This window comes from Polyodon spathula, chromosome 32, assembly GCF_017654505.1.
Source record: "Polyodon spathula isolate WHYD16114869_AA chromosome 32, ASM1765450v1, whole genome shotgun sequence".
In the NCBI taxonomy this organism is placed as follows: Eukaryota; Metazoa; Chordata; class Actinopteri; order Acipenseriformes; family Polyodontidae; genus Polyodon; species Polyodon spathula.
In genome coordinates this window covers 859,436-873,413 of record NC_054565.1, presented here as the reverse complement: position 1 = coordinate 873,413, position 13,978 = coordinate 859,436, and the positions used below count along the sequence as shown (strand labels likewise).

Here is a 13,978-nt window from a genome sequence, read left to right as displayed (position 1 = left end):
ACCTTTTATGCGGGACTTTGTCAAAAGCTTTCTGGAAATCTAAATAAACCATGTTATATGCTTTGCAATTATCCACAGTCGATGTTCCATCCTCAAAAAAATCAAGCAAGTTAGTTAGACACGATCTCCCTTTCCTAAAACCATGTTGACTGTCTCCCAGGACCCTGTTACCATATAGGTAATTTTCCATTTTGGATCTTATTATAGTTTCCATAAGTTTGCATATAATAGAAGTCAGGCTTACTGGTCTGTAGTTACCTGGTTCAGTTTTGTTTCCCTTTTTGTGGATCGGTATTACGTTTGCAATTTTACAGTCTGTCGGTACCACCCCTGTGTCAAGAGACTGCTGCATGATCTTGGTTAGCGGTTTGTAAATTACTTCTTTCATTTCTTTGAGTACTACTGGGAGGATCTCATCCGGCCCAGGGGATTTGTTTATTTTAAGAGCTCCTAGTCCCTTTAACACTTCTGCCTCAGTTATGCTAAAGTTATTTAAAACTGGATAGGAACTGGATGACATGTGGGGCATGTTGTCAGTATCTTCCTTTGTAAAAACTTGTGAAAAGTAATCATTTAATATATTTGCTATTTTTTTTCTTCATCTACGATTTTGCCATTTGTATCTCTTAAACATTGAATCTCCTCTTTGAATGTTCGCTTGCTGTTGTAATATTGGAAAAACATTTTGGAATTGGTTTTAGCTCCCTTAGCAATGTTCATTTCTATTTCTCTCTTGGCCTTTCTAACTTCCTTTTTGACTTGCGTTTGCAGTTCTGTGTACTCTTTCTGTGTACTTTCTTTTTGGTCCTATTTTAATGCTCTGTAAAGTGCCTTTTTTCGCTGAATATTTTTTTTAATTGATCTATTAAACCATTTTGGCAATTTAGTTTTACATTTAGATTTGTCTACTTTAGGGATGTAATTGTTTTGCGCCTCTAGTACTACATTTTTGAAGAACAACCATCCTTCTTCTGTGGGTGTTTTCTCTATTTTACTCCAATCTACTTCTGTTAGTCTCTGTTTCATACCTTCATAGTTTGCTTTTCTAAAATTGTAAACCTTAGCTTTAGTCATTACTTTTGGGGATTTAAAAAAAACACTTCAAATGAGACCATGTTGTGGTCTGAGTTTGCCAGTGGTTCTCTGACCTCTGAAGAGCCTGGTGCCACTGCTCTGCTATTGAAGACCATTTGGCTGAGCAGCCTCTCTCTTCACTCCCTCGCTGAGCAGAGAAGGTTCAACAGAAATGCTGCCTCTGCTAATCCTTTCAAATCTCCATCGCCCGTCGAGCGCTCTGCCCCCAAAGCACCTCTTCTTTGTGACAGGTGTCACTCACAGCTCATCCACCGCCCCACTCCACTCCCTGCCTCACAGCTCCTGTCCAAATCCACTCTCTAATCACTCAGCCACCAGCTGTGAACAGAAGCCAGTCGATAAATATTTATCACTCGACAGTAACCAGACAACGCAGGGCCAAATTCAATGCTACTGTTGTGAAAACCTTTTCAATCCCAGTTCGATATTCAGTCCCGACTAGTTCAAATGGGTGCTAACCAAGGTTTTCAACTCAAACCCCTGTAACTCTGATGAGCAGCAGCAGCAGCATCAGCATTCTTCTGCTGAAAGCTGTTTGTTTGTTATACTTCAGCTTGGAGCATGAGGACGTTTTAAACACACGCTATACAAGTACAAGCTGAAAACTGCTTCCTAGTCAGAATCAAATCAAAGCTGTAGTTTCACTCCAATGGTCGTGTGACCTACAAACACAGGAAGTGAGGCAACAGGAGGCAACAGCATTGCTTTTAAACACGGTGGCAAGCCCTCCTCTGATCCCTCTTTGTTTCCTTCACAATAGCGAGGTATCCAGAGCTGGCAACACATTCCGTTCCAGCTAAAATGCATCTCAGGGATGGAAACAAGGCTCCTACTGCACAGCATGTTCACCCGTTCCATTTCCTTGATTAGCCCAAGTGTATAGGTCACAAGCTCAGGTGCGTGTTATTAAACTTAGTAAAACCAGGAATGGATCAAACTACTATGCAATGGGAGTCTTATTTCCATCCCTGTGTCTGCCTTGCATTATAAAACAAAAAGGAGATGGAAAAGTCTTCCTGGCCACACTCATACTGGCTGCCCAAGTGGCTCATTGGCATTTCCTCCTGCCTGCCCGCCCTCACAGTTGACCAATCATTAGTTCTCTTCAGAGGGGTTATCAAGAAGACAGTGCTCAGTGATTTCCTGTTTGCATTCTGGGATGCTCTCCCCTATCCTGCTCCTCTCACACCCTTGTGAAGCCCTGTGGCACGGCAGGAGCTCTGCTGGTGTACGTAGTGTAGGTGTGGGAATGTAAGGTTGGCAGGGAGGGGGTTAAATCGATCCCTGAGAGCAATCACAGGTGCAGCCATTCCCCAGTTAGGTCATTGGTGCTGACTGGGGTGTGGCCACATGTATATAGGGAAGGATTAATGATTTGCCTAGTGTGAGTATTGTAACTTGATAGTGAAGGCTAATGCTGAGCCTACAAGCCCTTCCTGTATAAACCCAAACCAACCAGCTTCCTGGTCTCTCCTAATAAAGTGGCCACACCCTGTCACATGTGTGTGGGTCTGTTGAATAACCATTAGCTGGAGACTGGGGTTTAAAAGATTTTGAAAGTGCCTGCCTGCCTGTCTGTCTTCAATGTGCTTTAATAACGTTGCGGCTGAGCTGTGTTAGTCACACTGAATTTTAAAAGGCTTGCACACGAAGCTGCTGCTGGCACTGCCCATTGTCTCTCCAGCAGCAGGAGAGGGATGTACACCCGCCTTCCAGACAGCCAGCCCCCCAGCCCCCGCCTATATCTTCTGTGCTTTACAATGCTTTCACTGTGCTTTATTACACTCGGCTATGCTTTTGCCATGGTATTTTTTGAGGGGGGGGGGTCTATTAAGCACCTCGTGTACCATTACAGTACTAGAAGGGGAGAATGCATATTTAAAATGCAAGATTACAAAAAAAATGTTTGAATCCATAGAGTCTGTGACAGGGAGCCCTGTTGCTGGTCCTGCGTAAGTCTGTGCAGGGGAGACATGTTGCTAGGCAACCAATTGGGCAGCGAGGCTCGCCAGCGCTAAGCGGATCAGGAGGTCTGGACTGGCTAGGTGGCTTGCCCAGGGAAGCTGCGCAGAGTTAAGAAAGAGTCTGTGCCACAGTTCAGAGCTACTGCAAGGCCACTGCCACACAGAGGGGCGCCTTGTTGACATCAAGGAGAGAGAGTCCGCTCCTCAGAACAACTACAGAACCCTCGACTGCAAGACGGTGTCCGTGAGGGCTCTGCTCAGCCAGGGCTGTCACATCGACCCGACTTGTTGGGAGGCCCGGACTTTGGGAGCAACAGTAGTAGGTCGGTTTAGGGGATGTTGATCCCAAACAGTACCGAGAGGGTTAACGTAGAGTTGTAGGTTCCTGGAACGGGACGCTCCTTTGTAGTGGGACTACCACTCGCCATTTTGTGTGGCAAACTTTTATTTTTAGCTTTGTTTTGTTTTCGTTTCTTTATTAAATGTGACACTAGGGATGCCATTGCTGGTACCCTAGTGTCAGCACGGTGTTGTAATTAAATCTGCACGCTGATACAGCATATCAACACCGCTGCTCTGTGTCTCCCTCAGTGTTATTCAGCAATGACCCACACGGGTAACACAGTTTAAACTGGAATACATTGAAGAAAGAACAAAACCAAACAACTTACTACCATTCACATCACAAAAGCATGTGCGTCAGTGTCAGTGACCAGTACTGGAGAGTACTTACCCTCTGGAGAGTAGTACGATGGGGACTAGGCTGGCAAGGGGGTGCCCCAGGCTGGGTGATGCAGCAATGCCATCCTGGGTTGTGTTTTGGGCAGTCAGGGTCCGCGTTACACTGGCTGTGAAAGCCGTTCATTTGGGATACAGATCTAAGCGCCAGTTTAGGGAGGGTGAGCCTCAGGCCACAGTGATAAGCAGCCATCTAGATCTGGCAGTGAGGAGCACAATTACTTCATTCAAACTGATTGCTGTTATGTGGTCCCGACTAATTGTGGATTAAATGTGAAAACTGATTGTTATGATGAGGAATGGAGATGAGAGACACTGCCGCACATATCGGCAGCAACCATAGTGCCTTCCCAAGATCTCATGCAACTCATTGCAACCACAGTGCCTTCCCAAGATCTCATGCAACTCATTGCAACCACAGTGCCTTCCCAAGATCTCATGCAACTCATTGCAACCACAGTGCCTTCCCAAGATCTCATGCAACTCATTGCAACCACAGTGCCTTCCCAAGATCTCATGCAACTCATTGCAACCACAGTGCCTTCCCAAGATCTCATGCAACTCATTGCAACCACAGTGCCTTCCCAAGATCTCATGCAACTCATTGCAACCACAGTGCCTTCCCAAGATCTCATGCAACTCATTGCAACCACAGTGCCTTCCCAAGATCTCATGCAACTCATTGCAACCACAGTGCCTTCCCAAGATCTCATGCAACTCATTGCAACCACAGTGCCTTCCCAACTCATTGCATGAAGTAACAGTTCACACTTTGGGTTTTTCTATTATTTGACATTCCAAATTGAAAGAGTACATGATGATTCAGTGCTGTGGCTATTAATTGCACCACTGCTTAGCACATGGCCATGCAGCAAAATGCTGAAGCTGCAGCTCTACAATATGGGTCATTGATATTCTTACTGTTCCCTGTGTAACAGACAAGCTCCAGTCATCATTGTACATTTGAATGAACTCGTAACACCCCTGAAGTCAGGAAGCAGTGAGAACACAGCAGTCAAACACAGCCATGAAGAGCGACACTCCTGCTGGACAATAAAACAATGGCACCTGCACTGAGAATTAGCAGCAGCAACCTGCTGCCTCACAACACGACCCCTGCATTCTGTATTCATCCTGGCCACAGGCGCTGCTATCAGTTAATATGTGCTGTTGACCCACAGCAGTGTGTCTTCTCTGGGGAAGAGGACTGCAAAGCTTAGCAATTCTGTCACTCAAGTGGGAACTTAGAAGAGACACTTACACCATGAAAGACATGGTAAACTGTGCATGTGACTCATTCTGAGCAATGTTGAAATGAACTGAAAAGAACAGAACACACAGTCGTTGTCAATCGGTAGTCTATGGTGCACAAGATGACGCTGTTTATTAGATGTATTTCTTTAGTTTGATGGTGAACCCTTGTACACTTCCACCCGTCTCCTAACCTGATCCGTCTCTATAGAGCGCTGGAGGGAATTTCATCAGACTGCTCCAGGTCTGTCCAGCGAAATGCTGGTGCATTGATTGGAACCCCCCGGCACTAGCAGTAAATTACATCTTCTCATTCCAGAACACACATACCAGCCCTGAACCTATCAAACAAACTCTTCTCATTCCAGAACACACACACACACACACACACACAAGCACTGAACCTATCAAACAAACTCCTCTCATTCCAGAACACACACACACACACACACACAAGCACTGAACCTATCAAACAAACTCCTCTCATTCCAGAACACACACACACACACACACACACACACACACCAGTCCCGAACCTATTAAACAAAGCAAGGCCTAAACCTAGGGCTGGGCGATTTTGTATATACCGATAATTTTATTCAAGATAAAAAATACTGTGGAGTTGGATTACATCATTTTTTGTTTATATATTGTTTTTTGTTTTTTTTTATAATTGGCCAGTACACAAAAGACGCAAGCTGCTAAATGAAAAAGAAATAAAAGAAATAAACCAAAATAGTATTATGTTTGAAAGTAAAGAGCTGTTGACATTTGAGGCAGGCACAGCGCACAGAAGATGTTTGGGAATTGCTTTTGATTCTCCAGGCACTCAGTTACCTACCATATCAAAAAAGACATGGTTCCTGTGTACACTGTGCAGAAAGCAGGCTTCCCAAAACTGAAAACTATCGAAGAAATACCAGCTTCCAAGTCGCAAGTACTTATCGCAAACTGCTGTGCCAGCACTATACACGCAGTGTCAGGGGCGAGTAGCTAATGAGCTGACCCATGTCTCATATCTTTCAAGTACCACCGATCTGTGGTCAAGCCACTGTAATGACAGAGCCACACATCAGTCTAACTGTAATGACAGAGCCACACATCAGTCTAACTGTGCTGAATGACAGAGCCACACATCAGTCTAACTGTAATGACAGAGCCACACATCAGTCTAACTGTGCTGAATGACAGAGCCACACATCAGTCTAACTGTAATGACAGAGCCACACATCAGTCTAACTGTGCTGAATGACAGAGCCACACATCAGTCTAACTGTAATGACAGAGCCACACATCAGTCTAACTGTAATGACAGAGCCACACATCAGTCTAACTGTGCTGAATGACAGAGCCACACATCAGTCTAACTGTGCTGAATGACAGAGCCACACATCAGTCTAACTGTAATGACAGAGCCACACATCAGTCTAACTGTGCTGAATGACAGAGCCACACATCAGTCTAACTGTAATGACAGAGCCACACATCAGTCTAACTGTAATGACAGAGCCACACATCAGTCTAACTGTAATGACAGAGCCACACATCAGTCTAATGAATGACAGAGCCACACATCAGTCTAACTGTAATGACAGAGCCACACATCAGTCTAACTGTAATGACAGAGCCACACATCAGTCTAACTGTAATGACAGAGCCACACATCAGTCTAACTGTAATGACAGAGCCACACATCAGTCTAACTGTAATGACAGAGCCACACATCAGTCTAACTGTAATGACAGAGCCACACATCAGTCTAACTGTAATGACAGAGCCACACATCAGTCTAACTGTAATGACAGAGCCACACATCAGTCTAACTGTAATGACAGAGCCACACATCAGTCTAACTGTGTTGAATGACAGAGCCACACATCAGTCTAACTGTGCTGAATGACAGAGCCACACATCAGTCTAACTGTAATGAATGACAGAGCCACACATCAGTCTAACTGTGCTGAATGACAGAGCCACACATCAGTCTAACTGTAATGACAGAGCCACACATCAGTCTAACTGTGCTGAATGACAGAGCCACACATCAGTCTAACTGTAATGACAGAGCCACACATCAGTCTAACTGTGCTGAATGACAGAGCCACACATCAGTCTAACTGTAATGACAGAGCCACACATCAGTCTAACTGTAATGACAGAGCCACACATCAGTCTAACTGTGCTGAATGACAGAGCCACACATCAGTCTAACTGTAATGACAGAGCCACACATCAGTCTAACTGTGCTGAATGACAGAGCCACACATCAGTCTAACTGTGCTGAATGACAGAGCCACACATCAGTCTAACTGTGCTGAATGACAGAGCCACACATCAGTCTAACTGTGCTGAATGACAGAGCCACACATCAGTCTAACTGTGCTGAATGACAGAGCCACACATCAGTCTAACTGTGCTGAATGACAGAGCCACACATCAGTCTAACTGTAATGACAGAGCCACACATCAGTCTAACTGTGTTGAATGACAGAGCCACACATCAGTCTAACTGTGCTGAATGACAGAGCCACACATCAGTCTAACTGTGCTGAATGACAGAGCCACACATCAGTCTAACTGTAATGACAGAGCCACACATCAGTCTAACTGTGCTGAATGACAGTCAAAACAGGAAAAAGCAGCAACCCAGGTCCTAGCTGCAGATTAAAAAACAGGCACCTAGTTCCTACATGGCAGGACATTGATGTGCTGATGAGGGTGTCTCTTACTTGTCTTACACCTTCTCAACAACAGTGCCCTAGCTTTGAAAGAGGAGGATGCAGAACTCGTAGTCCATTAATTAAGATGCTGACTGATCTCAACAATAAGTACTCCGACTCTGACACCCAAGATCTTCTGGATCTTTTGTCGACCCAATATTTAAGGTGCATTATATCAGTGAGGACAAGGTTGCCACTATACAAACAAGAGTGGTGTCAGTTGAAATCGCTGGCACAGCTGGAGAGGAGCTCCACTGGCATTGCCAGCAGCAGCAGCAGCAGCAGAAGCACGGAGACCGATCCCCAAGGAGAAGGGGGAGCAACAGCCAAAAAAAAGCAAGACGACCTTGGGCAGCTTTTTCAAGATGAGCAGCAGGCCAGGAGCTACAGCTGCCCCCAATGAGCCTGAGAAGGAAGAAATAGAGCTTGAAGTGAATCACTACTTGCTCACTCCTCTGGCTGACAGCGAATCAGATCCACTGAGCTGGTGGAAAGCTCGACAAGTGAATTTTCCAAGACGTGCAAACTTGCACAGAAATATTTGTGGATTCCAGCAACAAGTTCTCCATCTGAGAGAGTCTTCTCTGTGGAAACACTGTTCCGTGCAGTCGTGCCAAACTGAAACCTCAAACTGTTGACAGGCTTGTTTTTTTGGTAAAAAGTCACAGTAAAATGGTATCTACAGCCTGAAGAACTGGGTGAATTGCACTTCACTGCATGAGAGTGACTGGGCTAGGGTCTGTATCATGATATTAAAGTGACAATGTCTTCAGTTGTTTTGAAGGTGAACAAAATTTTGGGTCATTTACTGTCAATAGAAGGCAGACAAGATTGGTGTTTTGCAGTTATGGGTAGTGTCCTGCACTTGTGTGCTCAGTGTGTGTTTTCAGAGATGCTACAGTTCGAGTTTAACAGAGCCAGGTATCAGGTGATATGTTTCTGTTTATTCATTTCTTTTCCCCACTATCTATCCATCAGGTATTCCCATCAGTAAGAGAAGCTCACACTCCAGTCAGTGCCAGTGTAGGAGTTCGATGTATGAGTGTGAATTAGCAGCTTTGCATTTAGAAGCTGTGTAAGGAGGTGGGGGGGGGGGGGGGGGGGGGGGGGTAGTGACTGTTTTTAGAGCAGTTTGCTTCAGCTACTCGCAGTGCGTGTCTGATTTTTTATTTGACTTATATATATATATATATAATATATATATATACATACACATATATATATATATATACATTACATACATTACCTATATGTATATGTGTATACTTCAGTATATCGCATATATATATATATATTATTTTTTATATATATATATATATATATTATATATATATATATATATATATATATATATGTATATACACACATATTTTTAATTCTGTATAAATAAAATGCAACTGTATAAAATGCACTATATACCATGTATGATGTATATTATATATGATAGGCATATATACCACATATAGGCTGTGCTGCTGCAGGTAATCGTGTTAGCTCGCACTGGGGTTCTCAAAGAAATCAATACATATATAACGATATATAGACTACTGACACCCAGCCCCTGTGAACATGACACCCAGACCAGCCCCTGTGCACTGAGGTACACTGACACCCAGACCAGCCCCTGTGAACTGAGGTGTGCACACTGACACCCAGACCAGCCCCTGTGCACTGAGGTGTGCACACTGACACCCAGACCAGCCCCTGTGCACTGAGGTCTGCACACTGACACCCAGACCAGCCCCTGTGCACTGAGGCGTGCACACTGACACCCAGACCAGCCCCTGTGCACTAGGCGTGCGCACTGACACCCAGCACACGTGCACACTGACACCCAGACCAGCCCCTGTGCACTGAGGCGTGCACACTGACACCCAGACCAGCCCCTGTGCACTGAGGCGTGCAACTGACACCCAGACCAGCCCCTGTGCACTGAGGCGTGCCACTGACACCCAGACCAGCCCCTGTGCACTGAGGCGTGCACACTGACAAGACCAGCCCCTGTGCACTGAGGCGTGCACACTGACACCCAGACCAGCCCCTGTGCACTGAGGCGTGCACACTGACACCCAGACCAGCCCCTGTGCACTGAGGCGTGCACACTGACACCCAGACCAGCCCCTGTGCACTGAGGCGTGCACACTGACACCCAGACCAGCCCCTGTGCACTGAGGCGTGCACACTGACACCCAGACCAGCCCCTGTGCACTGAGCGTGCACACTGACACCCAGACCAGCCCCTGTGCACTGAGGCGTGCACACTGACACCCAGACCAGCCCCTGTGCACTGAGGCGTGCACACTGACACCCAGACCAGCCCCTGTGCACTGAGGCGTGCACACTGACACCCAGACCAGCCCCTGTGCACTGAGGCGTGCACACTGACACCCAGACCAGCCCCTGTGCACTGAGGCGTGCACACTGACACCCAGACCAGCCCCTGTGCACTGAGGCGTGCACACTGACACCCAGACCAGCCCCTGTGCACTGAGGCGTGCACACTGACACCCAGACCAGCCCCTGTGCACTGAGGCGTGCACACTGACACCCAGACCAGCCCCTGTGCACTGAGGCGTGCACACTGACACCCAGACCAGCCCCTGTGCACTGAGGCGTGCACACTGACACCCAGACCAGCCCCTGTGCACTGAGGCGTGCACACTGACACCCAGACCAGCCCCTGTGCACTGAGGCGTGCACACTGACACCCAGACCAGCCCCTGTGCACTGAGGCGTGCACACTGACACCCAGACCAGCCCCTGTGCACTGAGGCGTGCACACTGACACCCAGACCAGCCCCTGTGCACTGAGGCGTGCACACTGACACCCAGACCAGCCCCTGTGCACTGAGGCGTGCACACTGACACCCAGACCAGCCCCTGTGCACTGAGGCGTGCACACTGACACCCAGACCAGCCCCTGTGCACTGAGGTCTGCACACTGACACCCAGACCAGCCCCTGTGCACTGAGGTCTGCCCATTGTATTGTACGCTTCCTGTAGGATTTGCCACACTCTGCAAACACACCGTTGTCTGGATGGGTTGATGAAACACGAAGCATCACGGTTTACACTTTTTTTTTTTTTTTTTTTTTTTACATAGGAAACAAAACGATACCACAATGAAAAACACACTGCATTAATACACTGCCGCGCACACTGTGATACTGTCCAGAAATACTGTACAGCGCATGCAGGGGAAGCTATTTTGAAAGTATTGTAGTACAGTGTTTTATGAATATGCGATGACGCTAGAGCACATCAGTAACGCGTAAAGTATATTAAATCAAATGTCCACACCAACCTTTAAATACAGTACACTCAAAACAACAAAGACATCACTCACCAACTGCAATCCGCATATCACCACCAATGTGCATCTTCCATTGCACTTGGCCATGTTGAAGGGTTAGAGACCTTGTCCACAAATACCCACGATATTCTCCCAGGCGACAGCGACAAAGGCTGCTGCTGATAATTCTAATATGAATAACAATGAGCTGCCCCGCTCCAGCCGCTCTGTACAGTCACCCTTTCACTTGAACGCGAGCACTATCCTAGGAGCATCCCAACAAGACGCTGCCCCTGCGCCGAGTAGCTAGCAGCAGCGGCGGCAGTGATACACTTGAAACACGGATCTGCAAGACCCGGCAGCCGTTTACATGCTGTGGTCGGCTCTCAGCTTCCTAGATCTTCTGCTGTTTCCCCTCTTGGTTCATTCCAGACAGAAGCACGAACTCCACAAACTGTACTCCCGCTATATATACTGTTAGTACAGTAGTACACGGCGGAGGGATCCTGCGTTAGACTGAGCGATCATCTGAGATTTCTTGCCACACCTTCGTCAGATGCTGGAGAGAAAGAAACAAAAAGAGAGAAAGCAAGAGGGGTTGATGAGAGCCTCGTGATTTCATCTGGACTAAAAAAAAAATAAAAGCGTTCAAACAAAAAACACACCCGACCCTGCTTTCATTTCGTGCTTGTTGTGTGCATTTAAAACATATGTTAAATAACATTTACGATGATGAAACACAAGCCGCACGGCTGTTATAACTCACGCCTTGTCCTGTGTCCAGTGTGGTGGGCTGTCCAGGCTGAAAAATAAAAGAATGTTTAAGCAGGACTAGCACACGGGGTCTTTGTCAATTTGCCGGCTGTCTGCCTTTCCCTGTGTGCAGCATGCGAAGCGAGCGGCAGCCTTCTCGTTTAATACAATGAATTCTGCAGCCTGCCCGAGGGAGCCAGGGCGAGAGACCACGTGGGTCCGCTTTGCTTCTCCCAGGCGGGGCATAAAATGATTTCTATACTACAGTGCCGGGGGGAATGGAAACGGGAACAAAATGGATAATCATCCATGAAAAGAGCAAACAGCAATATACGTAAGTGAAACATACACATACAGTACAAAGGAAAGCGATAGCACTGTGTGCAGCCTGTCCAGATAAGCACCGTGCTCTATTCATTCCGACCCGTAGGCAGGAGAGGCTACCTGTATATCGTCAGGAATTGCAGTGGACCACTGAAACACAAACACGCTAGCTTACCTGTAAACAGTAATTTTGTTTGTACAGCTAAAGCCCGGGCCCCCGACTTTAGAAAGAAATATAGTGTGGCTGCTGGTTTTCGTTTCAACCAATCTCTCAGTTACAAATTACTGGCTTAATTAGTCAAGATGAACAGGTGTTCCAGATCTTCAGCCACAGATGATGTAAAGACACCTATTAAACCTGCTGGATAGGGGCTCTCCAGGACCAGGCTTGGAGACCCCTGATCTAGACAGCATTCAGAACTGGGTAGACACGTGGAAAATGACATTTCATAGAGAAAAGTGTAAGGTACTGCACGCAGGCAATACAAATGTGCATTATAAATATCCCATGGGAGATACTGAAATTGAAAAAGGAATCTATGAAAAAGACCTAGCTGTTTATGTTGACTCAGAAATGTCTTCATCTAGACAATGTGGGGAGGCTATAAAAAAGGCTAACAAGATACTTGGATATTTACCTCATCTAGAATACTGTGTTCAGTTCTGGTCACCTCGCTACAAAAAGGATATTGCTGCTCTAGAAAGAGTGCAAAGAATAGCGATCAGAATTATTCCGGGTTTAAAAGGCATGTCATATGCAGAAATAATTCAGTCTTGAACAAAAAGGACTATTCAGCATCTGATTCCAGCATTCAGAATTCTAAAAGGTATTGACAATGTTGACCCAGGGGACTTTTTCAACCTGAGATTAGACAAAGGGGCATTCAGAACAGAAAATAGGAGGCACTTTTTTTACACAGAGAATTGTGAGGGTCTGGAATCAACTCCCCAGTAATGTTGTTGAAGCTGACACCCTGGGATCCTTCAAGAAGCTGCTTGATAAGATTCTGGGATCAATAAGCTACTAACAACAAAACGAGCAAGATGGGCCGAATGGCCGCCTCTCGTTTGTAAACTTTCTTAAATTCTTGTATATATTGTCTTGAGAAAGAATATTGTATAGTATCGAAAACTACAATAATATATGGGCTATATCATATAATAATATAATCATATACATACATCAGATCTATCTATTGAGCTATTGAAAAGAAAATCAATAACACAATGTCACTATAACAATCCAATTTGTTAGACTCTGAGTTAAAAATGAACTAATATTGGTCTAATTAGATATTCTCCCCGTCTTGTTACGCTCTGTGGACTCTCTCGCCTCCTCTCCCTCCCTCCCCACGCCGAATCCCGCAGCCTCTCATTGAAAGCACGCCGCTGCACTGGGGCGCGTCTCTTCAGGAACACGGGCAGTCGTGTTCAGAGCACTCAGTCCGGTAAACGCGGCGTCTCCACAAGCCCAGTGCAGTCACGCTGGGACTGGCAGCAGAGACCGCGCCAATTAATTCAGGTGTGACTCATTAACACGAAGCGGCTGAGCTGCTGCTATGCAACGCGAAACCTGTCATACAGCAGGCGCACAGCGGAGGAAATAACGGTTTAAACAAGCATTTAAAACAGAGAAAAGGAAATTCATGTGTATTGTAATAGTATATACTTGTGTGCACTACCATGTTGTGCCTTATAATATACGTGTATAAGCATCTCTTATGACCGGTAATTGTGTTTTTTATACTGCGTTTAATAACGCTTGATCTGAGCAAGGCAGCTATACCCTAAAATTAACCCATTAAGTACCAAATTCATTTTTCTTTGAAATAATTAGAGCA

General features: G+C 46.0%; 1 protein-coding gene across 1 annotated transcript in view; it reads right to left on the bottom strand.

Moving 5' to 3' along the window:
* nkain1 (sodium/potassium transporting ATPase interacting 1) overlaps window positions 1–11,999 on the bottom strand; it is an 83,511-nt gene extending 71,512 nt beyond the window's left edge. Inside the window, exons 1-2 of the mRNA XM_041233838.1 lie at window positions 11,827–11,999; window positions 11,115–11,619 (exon numbers count right to left, since the gene is read on the bottom strand). Of these exons, the coding sequence (XP_041089772.1) occupies window positions 11,115–11,168 (54 nt within the window). The 5' untranslated portion in view covers window positions 11,169–11,619; window positions 11,827–11,999. The remainder of the gene's footprint in view (window positions 1–11,114; window positions 11,620–11,826) is intronic.
* Window positions 12,000–13,978: the final 1,979 nt, after the last annotated feature.